Source organism: Oryx dammah, unplaced genomic scaffold, assembly GCF_014754425.2.
Source record: "Oryx dammah isolate SB20612 unplaced genomic scaffold, SCBI_Odam_1.1 HiC_scaffold_22, whole genome shotgun sequence".
Lineage (NCBI taxonomy): Eukaryota > Metazoa > Chordata > Mammalia > Artiodactyla > Bovidae > Oryx > Oryx dammah.
In genome coordinates this window covers 41,185,172-41,199,557 of record NW_024070206.1, presented here as the reverse complement: position 1 = coordinate 41,199,557, position 14,386 = coordinate 41,185,172, and the positions used below count along the sequence as shown (strand labels likewise).

The window sequence follows — 14,386 nt, the reverse complement described above, 5'->3', positions numbered from 1 at the left end:
TGTTATCTTATATAATATCTAATATAACATCTACTATATCATATAAAGTTATTATATCTTATATATTACATTTCTTATATCAAAAATAAATCATAATCTCTGGTTAAATATTAACAAAACTCAAACTAATCTCACAAATTGATATTTGAAACTATCACTTAATTCACAAGTAGGTGATTTAATATGAAGACTTAGATGTCAATAATAATAATAAAATGGCAATTCAATGGTGCAGTATGGTTTCCTGCAATGGTGAGACTCTTGTCACAACCTGCTTATTAAACTGGGGTCACCCAGTCTAATGATCATGGACAAGAGGAAACTCTGGGATGTGCCCAGCTATAAAAGGCATTTTGCTTGCCCTGAAACAAGGAAATATCAGAACCTTCTTCACACCTTCAGGGCCATATCCCAGCTTTCATGATGAAATAAGCAAGTTCAAGGCAGACCTAAGAAACAGGTAACTTTTCTTCATCAACACTGCTACAACCCTGGGGATCCTGTCACCGAAGACGGGAATGTCGTTTTAAAGATTCCTTCCACTCTCTCCTCCCCAACCGGTCACACACCACTTCAGTGCAGGTCTGAGCTTCCCGGCCACAGGAGGGACCAGCACGGCTCCCGCGGCCGTGTGGAGACTGGTCCCCTGTGCTGTCTCGCGGACTGTGCTGGCTCACGCACAAAGGATGATGCCATCCTCCCGGCCTGGCTGGTGTCACGCTCTGTCCTGTCCTCCTGCCCCTTCTGCAGGCCCCGAACCCAGGAATGCAGCAGTTCTTGCCCTGTCTGTCTTACTTCCCACCCTCCCATCTAAGACCAAGTGAGTCCTCTAGCCAGAAGAAGGTCAGTCCTTTTCCGTCATACATCCACCTATATTTGGCTTCATGATTAACATATTCTCCTGGCAGCTTCCAAAAGCACTGATTGCACAAGCCCCTCCCATGTCCCACTTTCCATGCCATGCTGGCTTGAACTGAGGCCCATCCTTTTGGTCTTCTCCGTTCCTCTCCACTCCAGGCCAACTTACCCCCTCGCCACCCACCCACACCCCCATCGGCATGCTCGCCTCTCCTCTGAACATGTATCTTCCAAACACAGTCTCCTAACTATAGATGTACAATCACTCTATTTTCTTATCTCCCTCGTTACCTTCCCTCCCGCTGCCCTCTCAGGGGAGAGGGACAAGGTGCAATTTGTCTTGTATTGGTGACTCGGTTTCCCAGACCTCTTACCAGAGGTGTCCGTCACGAGGACGCAGGGCCCATGCTGGGGTCCCCACCCTGATGGCCTCTCTTTCTCCACTTCCTCAAGGAAAGTTCCTTTTCTTCACAATATTTGTTTGCCGACCATTTGTTTGTCTTCTGTTTCTGCCACTAGGGTATAAGCTCAATGAAGCCAGGGACAGGGTCTCATTCAGTCAATGCTGGACTCCTAGGTCAGCATACACGGCCCATTCTAAGCATCCAATAAATACCTACTGAATGAAATGGATGAGTATGGGGTGGGGTGGGGAGGGGGGGGTGGGTGTTGTATGTGTTCACAGGCCCAAACAGGTTTCTAGCTATCACCGGCCCCCATGGTTTTGTGCTAGGATTGTACAAAGACTAGAGAGTGTGTGTGTTTCTATCTCTATCTAGCTATCTAAATACTGATCTACGCTGCTGCTGCTAAGTCGCTTCAGTCGTGTCCGACTCTTGCGACCCCATAGACAGCAGCCTACCAGGCTCCGCCGTCCCTGGGATTCTCCAGGCAAGAACACTGGAATAAGTTGCCATTTCCTTCTCCGGTGCATGAAAGTGAAAAGTGAAAGTGAAGTCGCTCAGTCATGTCAGACTCTTAGCGACCCCATGGACTGCAGCCCACCAGCCTCCTCTGTCCATGGGATTTTTCAGGCAAGAGTACTGGAGTGGGGTGCCATTGCCTTCTCTGATACTGATCTATATTTCTATCTATATATGTGTGTGCACACATACACTTTCTAAAATCAACTTAGAAACCCAGTCTCTTCCACTATAATAGTAAAACTTACTCACTCATGGCCTGGCTTTGTGGGAAGAAAGGAAATGGAATCAGGGACCCAGAAATACATTTTCTGAAGGAGAATTCTTCCCTATCCTTCCTACCCATTTTCACTCTGTGATCTGTGTACAACGCCAGTACAAAACCACTGTAGCCAATGAGAACTGGAGACCTGGATGTCGGGAGCTGTCCCACTAGGAGAGGGTGACAAGCAGGGAAGGTGCTGCCGGGCTCAGCTGATAGCACAGGACACCTGAGTGTCGAACCTCTACGGGTGGAGCTATTCAATCTGTACTTTTGATGAGTGATATTCGGACTTGCGTGTTACAGATCTCACCTAACTCTCTTCCACACAAGTGAATGTTCTTGCTTCCCAACAGAAGTAAAATATATATATCAATACTTTCCAAGGTTGCTATGGTGATGGTGATGGTTTAGTCCCTAAGTCATGTCTGACTCTTGTGACCCCATGGACTGTAGCCTCCCAGACTCCTCTGTCCATGGGACTCTCCAGGCAAGAATACTGGAGTTGGTTGCTATTCCCTTCTCCAGGGGATCTTCCTGACCCAGGAATTGAACCCAGGTCTCCTGTACTGCAGTTTCTTTACCAACTGAGCTACACCATGTAGGAAGGTTGCTATAGACACTCTTTAAGTAAACAAGGGTGATAGAATTGCCTAATTTAAAAATATCAATAAATACATAAACAAAAATATCTATTCCTAGGAATTCCCTGACAGTCCAATGGTCAGGACCTAGTGTTCTTACTGCTAGAGGTCAGGGAACTAAGATTTTGCAAGCCATGTAGCATGTCCAAAAAACAAAATAAAAATTTAAAAATCTACTCTAATCTCACTTTCCAAAGGAAGGAAACAAGAGGTTAAAACTGCTCATGCATTTGTTCTCCTGGTTATTTGAGAAAGAAGTGGGAGAAGGGCAGTGAAGAAAGGGGAATCTCATGCCACAGAGATGTAGAGATGGCTGCCACTCAAGAGCGAAACAGTCAAAAGGCTGCTGGGACATGCAGACATGGGATGCAGAACATGGGACAAGCAGAAAGCGCTTCCATGCAAAAACAAACACTTTTATCTTTACAATTTACATGCATGTGGATTCTCCAGTCCTGCTTATCTTAAAGATTTTCCCTGACTCTTTAATCAAACGCCCAGTCCAGAAAGGTGAACCATCTTTATGCCATGGCTTTGTGAAACCCAGGTTCACTACCGCAGACCACGGTACATTTGTGAACCCCATTTCAGAAACAAAAGGATGAACACATAATGATTCCAAGGGCTGAGAGCTGAAACTGAGGTGCCTGAACCCATAACAATTGTCACAATTCATTCTGCCTGAGGAAGTCAGAGGAGTTTCACAGGCAGATGTCACCTACTTGGGTCTTAGAGGATGAGAAGGAAGTGACTGAATGAGCAGAGGAGGAGGCTGGTCAGAGGACAGAGCAAATATGAGAGAAAGGGGCCTTGGGAGAGCCTGGCAGCATTTCTGTGAGGTTGAAGCACAGTGAGGATGGGTGTGCTGATGGCTGCCAAAGCTGCAAGGTGTATGCGGGACCCAAACGTGAGAGATCCTAGAGATGATGCTGCTCAGGTGAGGCTTGGTGTTAAGTGGTAGGAGGCACCCAAGGTTTCTGGGCAGGAAATGGCACTTGCTCAGATCTGTATCTCAGAAAGTGTAGGAGACACACATCACTGCAATATGTAGTCCAGGCATGACATAGATCCTGGACTAAATCTGTGGTGGTAGGAGGGGTGAGAAGGAGTCAGATCCAAAACCCACGTGGGCTGACACAGAACCTAGGTCCCCTAATGTCCAGTCACTGATGAAGCCATCAGGAAGCCAGACCCTTCTGCAAACTCCCTCTGTTAACTGAGTGCCTCTGCTCTCATGCACTTTGGATGTAACACAATTACTTAATCAAGACCATATTATGACTTACAGGAACTCCTTGTTTGTAACAAGATTGCTATCAGGACCTAGCAGCATGCCAGTAGAAAGCCTGCTTCGTGCACAGAGCAAGGAGCACACAGATTCACCACCTCTTGGTTTGAATGGTAGGGAATCTGTCTGCGTTGGTATCTTTTTCTGCTGTTGGCCTTTGTGAGCTCTATGCCATTAACTGTAATCACAAAGAAAGGCAATGCCTTTTGTTCCACTTAAGTGCTAGTCAGGATTTTTTTCAGTGATTTTTTTCATCTACTTCGATCAATTTAAATTAAAAATAAAAATTTAACTAAAGCCCATTGGACAATGGAGCTCTTAACTCTACTGACACAACTTTTGGAAGAGTACTGTGTAGACCAAGTGATGGAACATGGCCAGCAAGTGTTTGGGATCCAGAAAAACACACGGATCATATATTCGGAAAAAGCAGTGATTTGAAAACCAGACAAGTAGAACTTCAAGGCATATGTAGATACTAGCAAAGGCAAGAAATAATAAAAGGCCAAAGCAGACCAGAACAGGAAGCCAGAAGCACCCAGACACCCATACAGAGCAGTCCACATGGAGGAGGAAATCAGGATGAGGGAGATACAGGTACCAGCCAGTGATACTCAGGGCAATGCTTGATCGGCCTGCAAGCAGCTGAGAACTACAAGAGCCAAAGTAACTGAAAGTAGGCAGGCGATGTATGGAAAAGGAGACCTTCATCCAGGGGGGCAGTTACCACATCAGTGCTGGAGACAGGTATTCTAGGGGTCACAGGAAGTGAGCTCTCACAAGGCAGCACTTAGGCTCAGCATGTCAGGCTCCCAGCCTCATCCTAACAGCTTGGTCCCAGCTCCCCCAAATATCCCTGTGCTCTTTATTCCAGTGTTGGCAATCACCATATAAAACCCCACAGCAACAGACGACAAAAATAGCAGGACTGTTTCAAGGTCAGTCAGTCAGTCAGTCAGTTCAGTCGCTCAGTCGTGTCCGACTCTTTGTGACCCCATGAATCACAGCACACCAGGCCTCCCTGTCTATCACCAACTCCCGGAGTTCACTCAGACTCACGTCCAGCGAGTCAGTGATGCCATCCAGCCATCTCATCCTCGGTCGTCCCCTCTCCTCCTGCCCCCAATCCCTCCCAGCATCACAGTCTTTTCCAATGAATCAACTCTTCGCATGAGGTGGCCAAAGTACTGGAGTTTCAGCTTTAGCATCATTCCTTCCAAAGAAATCCCAGGGCTGATCTCCTTCAGAATGGACTGGTTGGATCTCCTTGCAGTCCAAGGGACTCTCAAGAGTAGCACATGATATAGTCATATTCCAAACACTGGGGAAGAAAGAGGGCTCCTGACAGCCTCAAATGGTTGATCCATCTGAGAAGGTGGGCACCAGAGGAGATGGGAGACGCTCCTATGGGAGGAGCTTGAACAGACATATAAACAAGCCTGCATTGCTGTTGGTATACAACAAACTGACAGGGAAATGAAAAACTGTTCACTAAATGGTATTCAAACAAGTGACAAAATGTAACTTTGACTGCTGCCTCACACCATATGCCAAAATAACTTCCCGGGTAGAAAAAATATTCCCATGTGAAAACTGTAGCTACAAAAATATTAGAAGAAACCATGGGAGAAAATTGTAGCTACAATTTTTTCACTTGTCTGAATACCATTTGGCGAACAATCCAACGATTAGAAAAAACCATGGGAGAAAAGGGGACTTCCCTGGTGGCTCAGTTGGTGAAGAATCTGCCTGCAATGCAGGAGACACAGGTTTGATCCCTGGGTCAGGAAGGTCCCCTGGAGAAGGAAATGGCACCCCACTCCAGTATTCTTGCCTGGGAGATCCCACAGACAGAGGAGCCTAGCCGGCTGCAGTCCATGGGGTCACAAGAGTCGGACATGACTTAGCAACAAAACCACCTCCACCATAGGAGAAAAAGCTGTCCTCACGAGGAACGCAAAACCCAGAAGACAGAAAAGATTAATAAATGTGATTCCAAAATTTAAATTGTTCTGCACCCAAACGTTGTAAAACGACCAGTGACTGAGGAAAGTAATAGGTACACCTACCGGAGTTTATAAAGAACCTGGACACCTCGGTAAGAAAAAGAACTCAGTGATCATGAAGCACAAATCCACAGGAAAGGACAGGTGCCTTTACATATGAAATCATGCTCAGTCATAACGGAAAACACAAATTTAAATTTTAACAACATACAACTCTTCACTGCTCGGCGAGCAATGGATGAAAACTTTGGCAGAGGGGTTGGGAACACAAGGTCTTTTACACACTGTAACTGAGAACCGAAACTGGTGCAATCTTCACCAAGAGCAATTGGGCAAAAACCGATCAAAACTGTAAAAATACAAAAACTTGACTTACTAAATCTATTTCTAGGCATTCGTCCTAGAGAGAATCACACATATACAAAAGGACACACAGATAAGAATCACACTGCAGTATCATTAGGGCCCATCGTTACATGATTGGGTATATGAAACGGCATCCAGAGAACAAAGTATTAAAAAGAATGGAGCAGCTGGAAAGAGACATTCGAAAGCAGAGACATGATTTTGCCAACAAAAGTATGTATAGTCAAAGCGTTTGTTATTCCGGTAGTCATGTGAGAGCTGGACCATGAAGGCGGCTCAGGGCCGAAAAACTGACACTTTCAAATTGTGGTGCTAGAGAAGACCTTTGAGTCCGTGGGACTCCATGGAGTGCAAAGAAATCAAACCAGTCAATTCTAAAGGAAATCAACCCTGAGTATTCATTGAAAGGACTGATGCTAATGATGAAGCTCAAGCTATAATACTTTGGCCACTGGATGTGAAGAGCTGACTCACTGGAGAAGTCCCTGATGCTGGGAAAGACTGAATGCAAAGGAGAAGAGGGCGGCAGAAGGTGAGATGGTTATATAGCATCACTGACTCAATGGACGTGACTTTGAGCAAACTCTAGGAGACAGTGGATGACACAGAAGCCTGGCATGCTGCAGTCCATGGGGTTGCAAAGAGTCAGACTTGAGTTAGTCACTGAACAACAAAATGGAAAGAGAACCAAGGTAAATTTTTAAGTAAAAAAAAAAAGCAGAATGCAGAGTAGTTTATACAGTGTGTTACTATTTGTGTAAAGCTACATTAAACATATACATGCTGACATTAACATAAAATATCTCTGGAAGTACACATTAGGAATTGCAAGGAGCCCTTGCTTTGGGGAAAAATAACGGGGTAGGAAGAAGCTTCACTTTCAAACTGTGCACCCTTCACACCTTTCAAATGCTACTACATACACGAAAGGCCCATATAAACAATAACACACAAAATTTAAAGTTGCAGCTTTAAATGTTTATTTATCCCTTACTATCCATTTTATTTCTAAAGGAAGCATTACTACTAATATCTATGCTTACAGTCTTCCAGAAAGTCAGAAAAAGTCTGCTGGGATGACTATACAAGGTAAACAATTCCCAAACTTACAAGCACTCTTTTTTATTTTTTTTAATAATTAAGCTTTGATTTTTATTTTGTGTCCAACTCTTTGTGACCCTATAGACTGTAGCCCACCAGGCTCCTCTGTCCATGGGATTTCCCAGGCAATAATGCTGAAGTAGGTTGCTGTTTCCTTCTCTAGGGGATCTTCTTGGCTCAGGGACTGAACCCACATCTCCTGCACCGGCAGATAGATTCTTTATCACTGTGCCGCCTGGGAAGCATTGTTACATACGTATATGTACACTTAATGAATATAATTGCTTTACAATGTTGTGTTAGTTTCTGCTGTACAACACTGTGAATCAGCTATGTGTAAACATATATTAGGGCCTCAGTGTTAGTGGTAAAGACTCCACCTGCCAATGCAGGAGACATAAGAGATGCAGGTTCAATCCCTGGGTCAGGAAGATCCCCTGAAGGAGGGCATGGCAATCCACTCCAGTATTCTTGCCTGGAGAATCCCATGGACAGAGGAGCCTGGTGGGATACAGTCCATGGGGTTGCAAAGAGTTGGACACACTGAAGCTACTCAGAATGGCACATACATATATTAAGGACTTCTGACATTAGTGTGTAAAGCAGGCAGGTGACTGGGATTTACAGTAGACAACAGCACTAATGTAAGAGGGAAAAGTACTTAAGGCACGTACTGGCAGGTCCATAGAGAAGTCCTCCCTGGCCTCCTAAAGTCTCCAAGGTGCACCCACTGAGCTCTCTCAAGCATCTTCACTTGCTCATGACCACCCACCCCCAGCTCACAGCACAGGGGCCTCATTCCCAGAGCACTTACTTCCCAGCCCCAGCACAAAGACTGATCCGCCTCAAGGCACCTTCAGCCCCCAGCACTGGCCTCACTGTTCCCTTGAATTCCCTCAGCAGCCGCTGTCACAACACCAAACAAGCGTGCAGCTGCCACTTCTGAAAAGGCCCACCAGAGGGGGATGTCGCGGTAGGGATGCAAGAGAGGATGCGCTCAGGCCAGAGCCACAGTGACTGCCCTGCGATGATTGTCTGCCTGTTTGTTTTATTTGAATACTTGAAGATGAATGGTTCAAATACTCTTGTAATTTTGTTTTCTTTTTAAAAGAAAATATTTAGAATGTTTCCACTCAAAAAGCACATTTTCAAAATTGAAGCATTTTAGAAGTCTGCTTTCATTAAACAGTTGCATCTTGTATCCCTGAGGGCTTCTGCAAATGGTTCTGGCCTTCTTATTTTGTTTTGTTTTGGTACAACTCAAGCTGCAATTTCATGAAAGTTAATGCTGCACTCTCTGTTTCTAAAAGAGCCCTGTAAACAAAGCTGTAACAGGAGATGTGGAGAAGGGTTCATTTTAATACCCCTGCTTGACTTAATTTGTATATTGTTTCTTCAGCTCTTCCTTTCTAGGTCAATTTATCATTCCAAGTTTTATTAACATCCAACACACTAATATGCTTGGGAAAAATATGAAAACTCTAAACTCACAATAATGCCCAGTTGTAGTCCCAAAGCGGGCTGACCTGCCTGAAGGGGTGTTTTAGTTGGCGTGATTTTCCTAGGACTTCAGGGAAGTGAATCTGTTTGCAAATCAAGGAAAAGGGTTTCTAGAACTCGCCAGTAATGCATGGGGCCTTGTCATGCTGTTTATTTGTCCAGAGTGTTCTGACAGCACAATTGGGTTCTCATCGCAAAAATGCAATTGTTCATAAGAGTGCCATGTTTTTCCTAAGAGATTTTCTTTTGAGTTTCAATAATTAGGGGTATATAAAACCTCTCGAGGATAAATCTTACAAACCCTCCTGAAGTATATACCTCCGTCAAAACAATCCTGTATCTTAATAAGACAGAAAATATTTATAAATGTAAAAATAGATTATGGTGATAGTCAAAGAATCCAGTTGTTGAAGAGAAAAGAAAGAAAAAGTCAAGCTGTATAAAAATAAATATTATAAATATGACTGACATAACATGCTAGGGTGGTGAGATATGAATATGATTTGGAATTAGGGCCTCTCGTTTTTATTGGTTTTTATACTCACAAAACATAAGCTGGCAAAGTGAGAGTAGAAAGTGGTGATGTGGCCGGTCCTGGTGGCTTTCTGGCCTTAATGGAATGGCACGTCTGATGTTTCAAAGTCGCAGATGGTGATGGTTGAAACAAAAATCATGCAAATGGAAAGGAAGTAAGAAACCCTCTGTAGCTTTCCCCACTGGTGGATACAGTGATACAGTGAACTTCCTACGGCAGCAGCACACAGGGGAGAAGAGGCAGCTCAGAACAGGAGGGGTCCCTGCCTCGGCTGCCACCCAGCGACAGGGTCTCAGCATGCCGGCTCCCTCTGAGGGATTTCAACCCAGTGCTTCTTTCAAACCGAGGACCACGAAGTCCTCACCCCACCAGCACCGGAGCATCTCCCGGGGTGTCAGACAGACTCCTCAGGCCGTGTGCACCCCAAGCTGAACACCTCCATCCTCGCTCTGCTTCTCGGCCCGCATCTTCCATCTCGGTTCCGTTTCTAACGTCTGCAGGCTCCCCTGTGTCCACCCTCCCAGCAGCAGCCAAGTCTGCACAAACCGCAGCTCCTTTCCAGCCCCGAGGCCTCTGCCGTTCCCGGGCAGGGTCACCTCTCTCCTACTTAGAGGCAGCTTCGCCCCACTGGCTCCACCTGCACTGTGGACCAATTAGTTCACGGCACCAGCTGTTTCAAAACCCTAACAGCCCAGGGCCTTGGGATGAAGTCCAGCCTCCTCCAGGGCACTCAAGGGTTTCTGGGATCCAGCCCCTCTTCTCCCTCCCCCTCTAAATCCCCCCAGCCCCTCAGGGGACACTCAGCTAGCCTCAGCAGGAAAGAGGCACAGGCAGGAGTCCTTCAGGGTCCTGAGCTCCCGGACCTTCCAGCTCAAACGGGACCTGGGTTTCCCCATTAGGACCTGGGAACAACGCTCCCCCAAAGGCAAAGGCTTGGGAAACCCGTGGACCTCCTGTCCTTCCAATTTCTCAACCTTAAATTGTCCACAATGAGTGGATAATTCACCTGGATCCTTCAACTGGCATTCACCTCGACTCTTCCACAGTCTAGCCCCAGGAACTATAGCAATGAATGAAACCTACTTCCTTGCTCCTAAGGAGCTGGAAACCTAGCAAGTGTGAGAGAAGCGAAGTAATATCAGGTCAGACTCTAATATTCCTCACTGCACCCTCAAATCTCACATCCCATAGGACAAAGGTTCTCTTTCCGGGTGACCTCTCTAGGAGCACAGGAGACCTCAGCTGATCCCCAGAACAAGTGCCCTAGGGTGAAAAGCAGAGATTTCATGGCAATCCATCTGTTACCTTATGACCAGGACCAAGCCGAGGCCAGATGTGACCAGCTCACAGCCACACTGGATTGTGCCCCCTGGGAGTCTGACACCAGGGGGTTTAGGTACCATTTTAGAAATTAAAGGTGGTGTGCGGCCAGGCAACCCATTTCTTCCAAAATCTCTAGTCAGCAAAACACCCTTCAGAATATACTGGAGACCATGCAAATATGGATTTGTTTTAAATTTAGGATTAGAGGCAAATGACCTCTGTGAATTGCTCATTTCTGAATTTCTGATCATTCACGAGCTGCTAGACATTATATCTCATCATTGTACATTGTCACTTTCACTGGACTCACACAGTGGGGTTCAAGTGTACTTTATCATCTGCTCAGAAAACCACCCTCTAAGGTGAGGGTTGACATAATCAGCACATACCCTCAGGGATTAAATAACTTCTCAGTGAGAGAACTGGAACCCTAGCCAGTCTCCTCTAACTCAGTGCTCTTGCCATATAAGGGAAACCATTTTTTATTGTTCTGAAATTACAGGCCTTACCTTTCCCTTGTAAACACATCCTTGTGCAATCCCTTGCTTCTAGGAGTAATAATAAGTTCCTTTCTGGTGGTCTAATTAATACTCTTGCCAAGTTAAATTCCATCCACGGACCCATATAATTCATTTGTTTTCTGGTAGGTCCTGGATTAATAAAACAACACCTTAAAGGGCCCACTACCTCCTGATTTACATCGAATGAATCATTCAAAGGCGAAAACGGATATGTATAACACAAATTGCAGGGTTAACACAAAATCTAAAACAGTTTTTAAGGGGTGAATCAAAACATTCACATTTAAATATTTAAGAACAAAGTTGTGTAACTATCTTTAGTATGCTGAGAGATAAGACAGTATTAACAATAAACTACCACCTCTAATAAGATCGTTACATAGTACAGTGTGAAAGAGAGAAAACAGTCTTACCTTTGGACTATACTCTGTCAAGGGAAATATTTCAGATTTTTTTTTAATTTATACTTTTGTTTTGGGCACTCTTTTTTAAAAAACCTTTTTTATTTTGTAATGGGGTATAGCTGATGAACAAATAATGTCATGATAGTTTCAGGTGAACAGTGAAGGGACTCGGTCATACATATACATGTATCCATTCTCCTCCAAACTCCCCTTCCACCCAGGCCACCACGTAACATGGAGCAGCGTTCCCTGTCCCGTACAGTGAGTCCTTGTTGGTGATCCATTTTAAATACAGTTGTGGGTACATGTCCATCCCAAATTTCCTCTGGGCACTCTTAAACTGATTCCCTTTGCTTGAGGACAAGGAAGCAGTCAGTACATGCAACCCACCTTTCAGGCCTGGCCTCCTGTGGGGGCGAGAGGGATGACGTGGGGGTGGTGGGCACGCTGGATCCAGATGAGGGTCTCGAGGAGTGATGAGAGTTGTTGCCAAAGCTGCTATATCTGAAGAGTACAGAGGGTTAAGTTGGGGGCAGGGAGGGACAGAGAAATGAGTACAAGTCACTAGATGAATAACACTCGGTAAACTGTCTTAATTTTTAGAAGAAAAACAGGTCTAGAAAAGGTAGCACTGTTAGTGATCCCCCTAACTTAAAGAAACTTACTAACTTCTTCATTTTTATTATTTCTTATTAGAGAAGCTTCCTAAAGTCCCAAACTGCTAAGTAGAGGGTTATGACAAAGGGCTTAAACAAAATCCTTATGTTTCCTTTCTAAGTGTACATTAAAACTAGTTGCTAACATAAATAGAATCCAAATTGCTTTGAAATGAATCATGAAGATTTAATTTTTCTTGCTTCTAGGATCAAACCTGCATCTCCTGCACTGCAGGTGGATTCTCTACCGCTGAGAAACCGGAGAAGCCCTGGTGGTGGTACTGCTGCTGCTGCTGCTAAGTCGCTTCAGTCGTGTCCGACTCTGTGCGACCCCATAGACGGCAGCCCACCATGCTCTGCCGTCCCTGGGATTCTCCAGGCAAGAACATGGGAGTGGGTTGCCGTTTCCTTCTCTGGTAGAGGCACAATTAGTGTTAATTCCATCAACGGTCTGCAGAAAACATCAGACAACTGACTAAGGAAACATCTTACTAAAAAATTCTCCTTGAGGTGTTTCTGAATCAATTTCATCCACTAGACGCCATAGTCTCATTGCATGCCCAGCAATCAAGGAACAACTGTCTCCTGACCTTCTAGGCTGGCCCGCCGCTTAGAGGTGCACATATCCAGTGTTTTCACCCAACACGTCCTCAGAACCAAAATGACAGCCACTAAGTTTCAACGAGCTTTTATCATCTCCCAGTCAACCCTGACAAGTTTCAGGATTTGTTAAAGTCTACAGTTTTCTTGTTTTTTCAGAATAGCTGTTCTTTAGCTAAGGTGGATTTAGCTATTATCAGCAGAGCTTTGTCTTACAACCTATTCAGTAACAGGGCAGGGCTGTCTCTTTCTTCTAACTTGGTTAGGAGTCACTACCGGAGTGTGTGGGACTCCAGGGATTGCTATGATGAAAGTGCCCAGAGACCTTCCCATACACAGTGAATCCAGTACACGTTCCCACCAAGAGAATCAGTACTAACCATTCTAGGAAGCCATTTATCTCAAAATATGGATATCCACTGACCAAATAAGTCTACTTTTGGGGAAGTTAACATTACCTTACTTACGGTGATTTATATCCTAAAAGCATTACACAGGAAGATTCTCACTGGCGCCTCACTGAGATCATGGCAAAAAACTGGAAACTACCCAACTAGGTAACAGTGTGAGGATAAGAAAGTATGATGTAACACCCACTGATGGAATGTTATGCAACCACTAAAAATGACTGCCAATTTATAAGTGAAAACATGGCATGTGTTCATAGTGTGTTTATATCTGCACACATGCTGCACGCAACATCAGTTTATAATATTACACAGTAAATTTGATTACAATTGTAAAAAATATCCTCAAAGGTAAAAGAGAATGTATAGAAGAAAGCATAAAATAAAGATCTATTTCAAAAAGTGGAATACAGAAGTAAAATTTCAGATTTCCTTAATGAATTACTATAATAGAACCTGAAATGCTCACATTACCCCCAGTCTATCTTGGGTTGCTAAGTCTGCTGTGTTGTCTTCTTATTTGTCTTTCTGCTATCATGAGTCAGCTTGTGCTGAGTACCAGGCACCCTGGCAGGCAGATGGGGACTCACAATGCTACCCCACCACTCTCCCCCGTCAACACACCATCTTCATGGCACTTGGTTTCCGGGCATTCATCTTCTCATCTCTTAAAAGTCCCAACACACTGCCTGTCCAGCAGGTTAACTGCTTCTTCTCTGAGTGAGTGTTGGCTTGATTTTTCAAGTGGTGGTGGTGGTTTAGTGCCTAAATTGTGAATGACTCTTGTGACCCCATGGACTGTAGGCTGCCCGGCTCCTCTGTCCATGGGATTTATCAGGCCAGAATACTGGAGTGGGTTGCCATTGCCTTCTCCAGAGGATCTTCCTGACCCAGGGATTGGACCCACGTCTCCTGTGTCTCCTGCACTGGCAGGCAAATTCTTTACCATTGAGTCACAGGGAACCCATTATGTCAATTACATCTCAATAAAA

At 44.8% G+C, this 14,386-nt stretch overlaps 1 protein-coding gene across 2 annotated transcripts in view; it reads right to left on the bottom strand.

Moving 5' to 3' along the window:
• Window positions 1-14,386, bottom strand: part of FHOD3 (formin homology 2 domain containing 3) — a 527,184-nt gene that overhangs the window by 122,455 nt on the left and 390,343 nt on the right. For both annotated transcript variants that reach the window (XM_040264875.1, XM_040264876.1), the window contains one exon: window positions 12,122-12,235. In XM_040264875.1, the coding sequence (XP_040120809.1) occupies window positions 12,122-12,235 (114 nt within the window). The remainder of the gene's footprint in view (window positions 1-12,121; window positions 12,236-14,386) is intronic.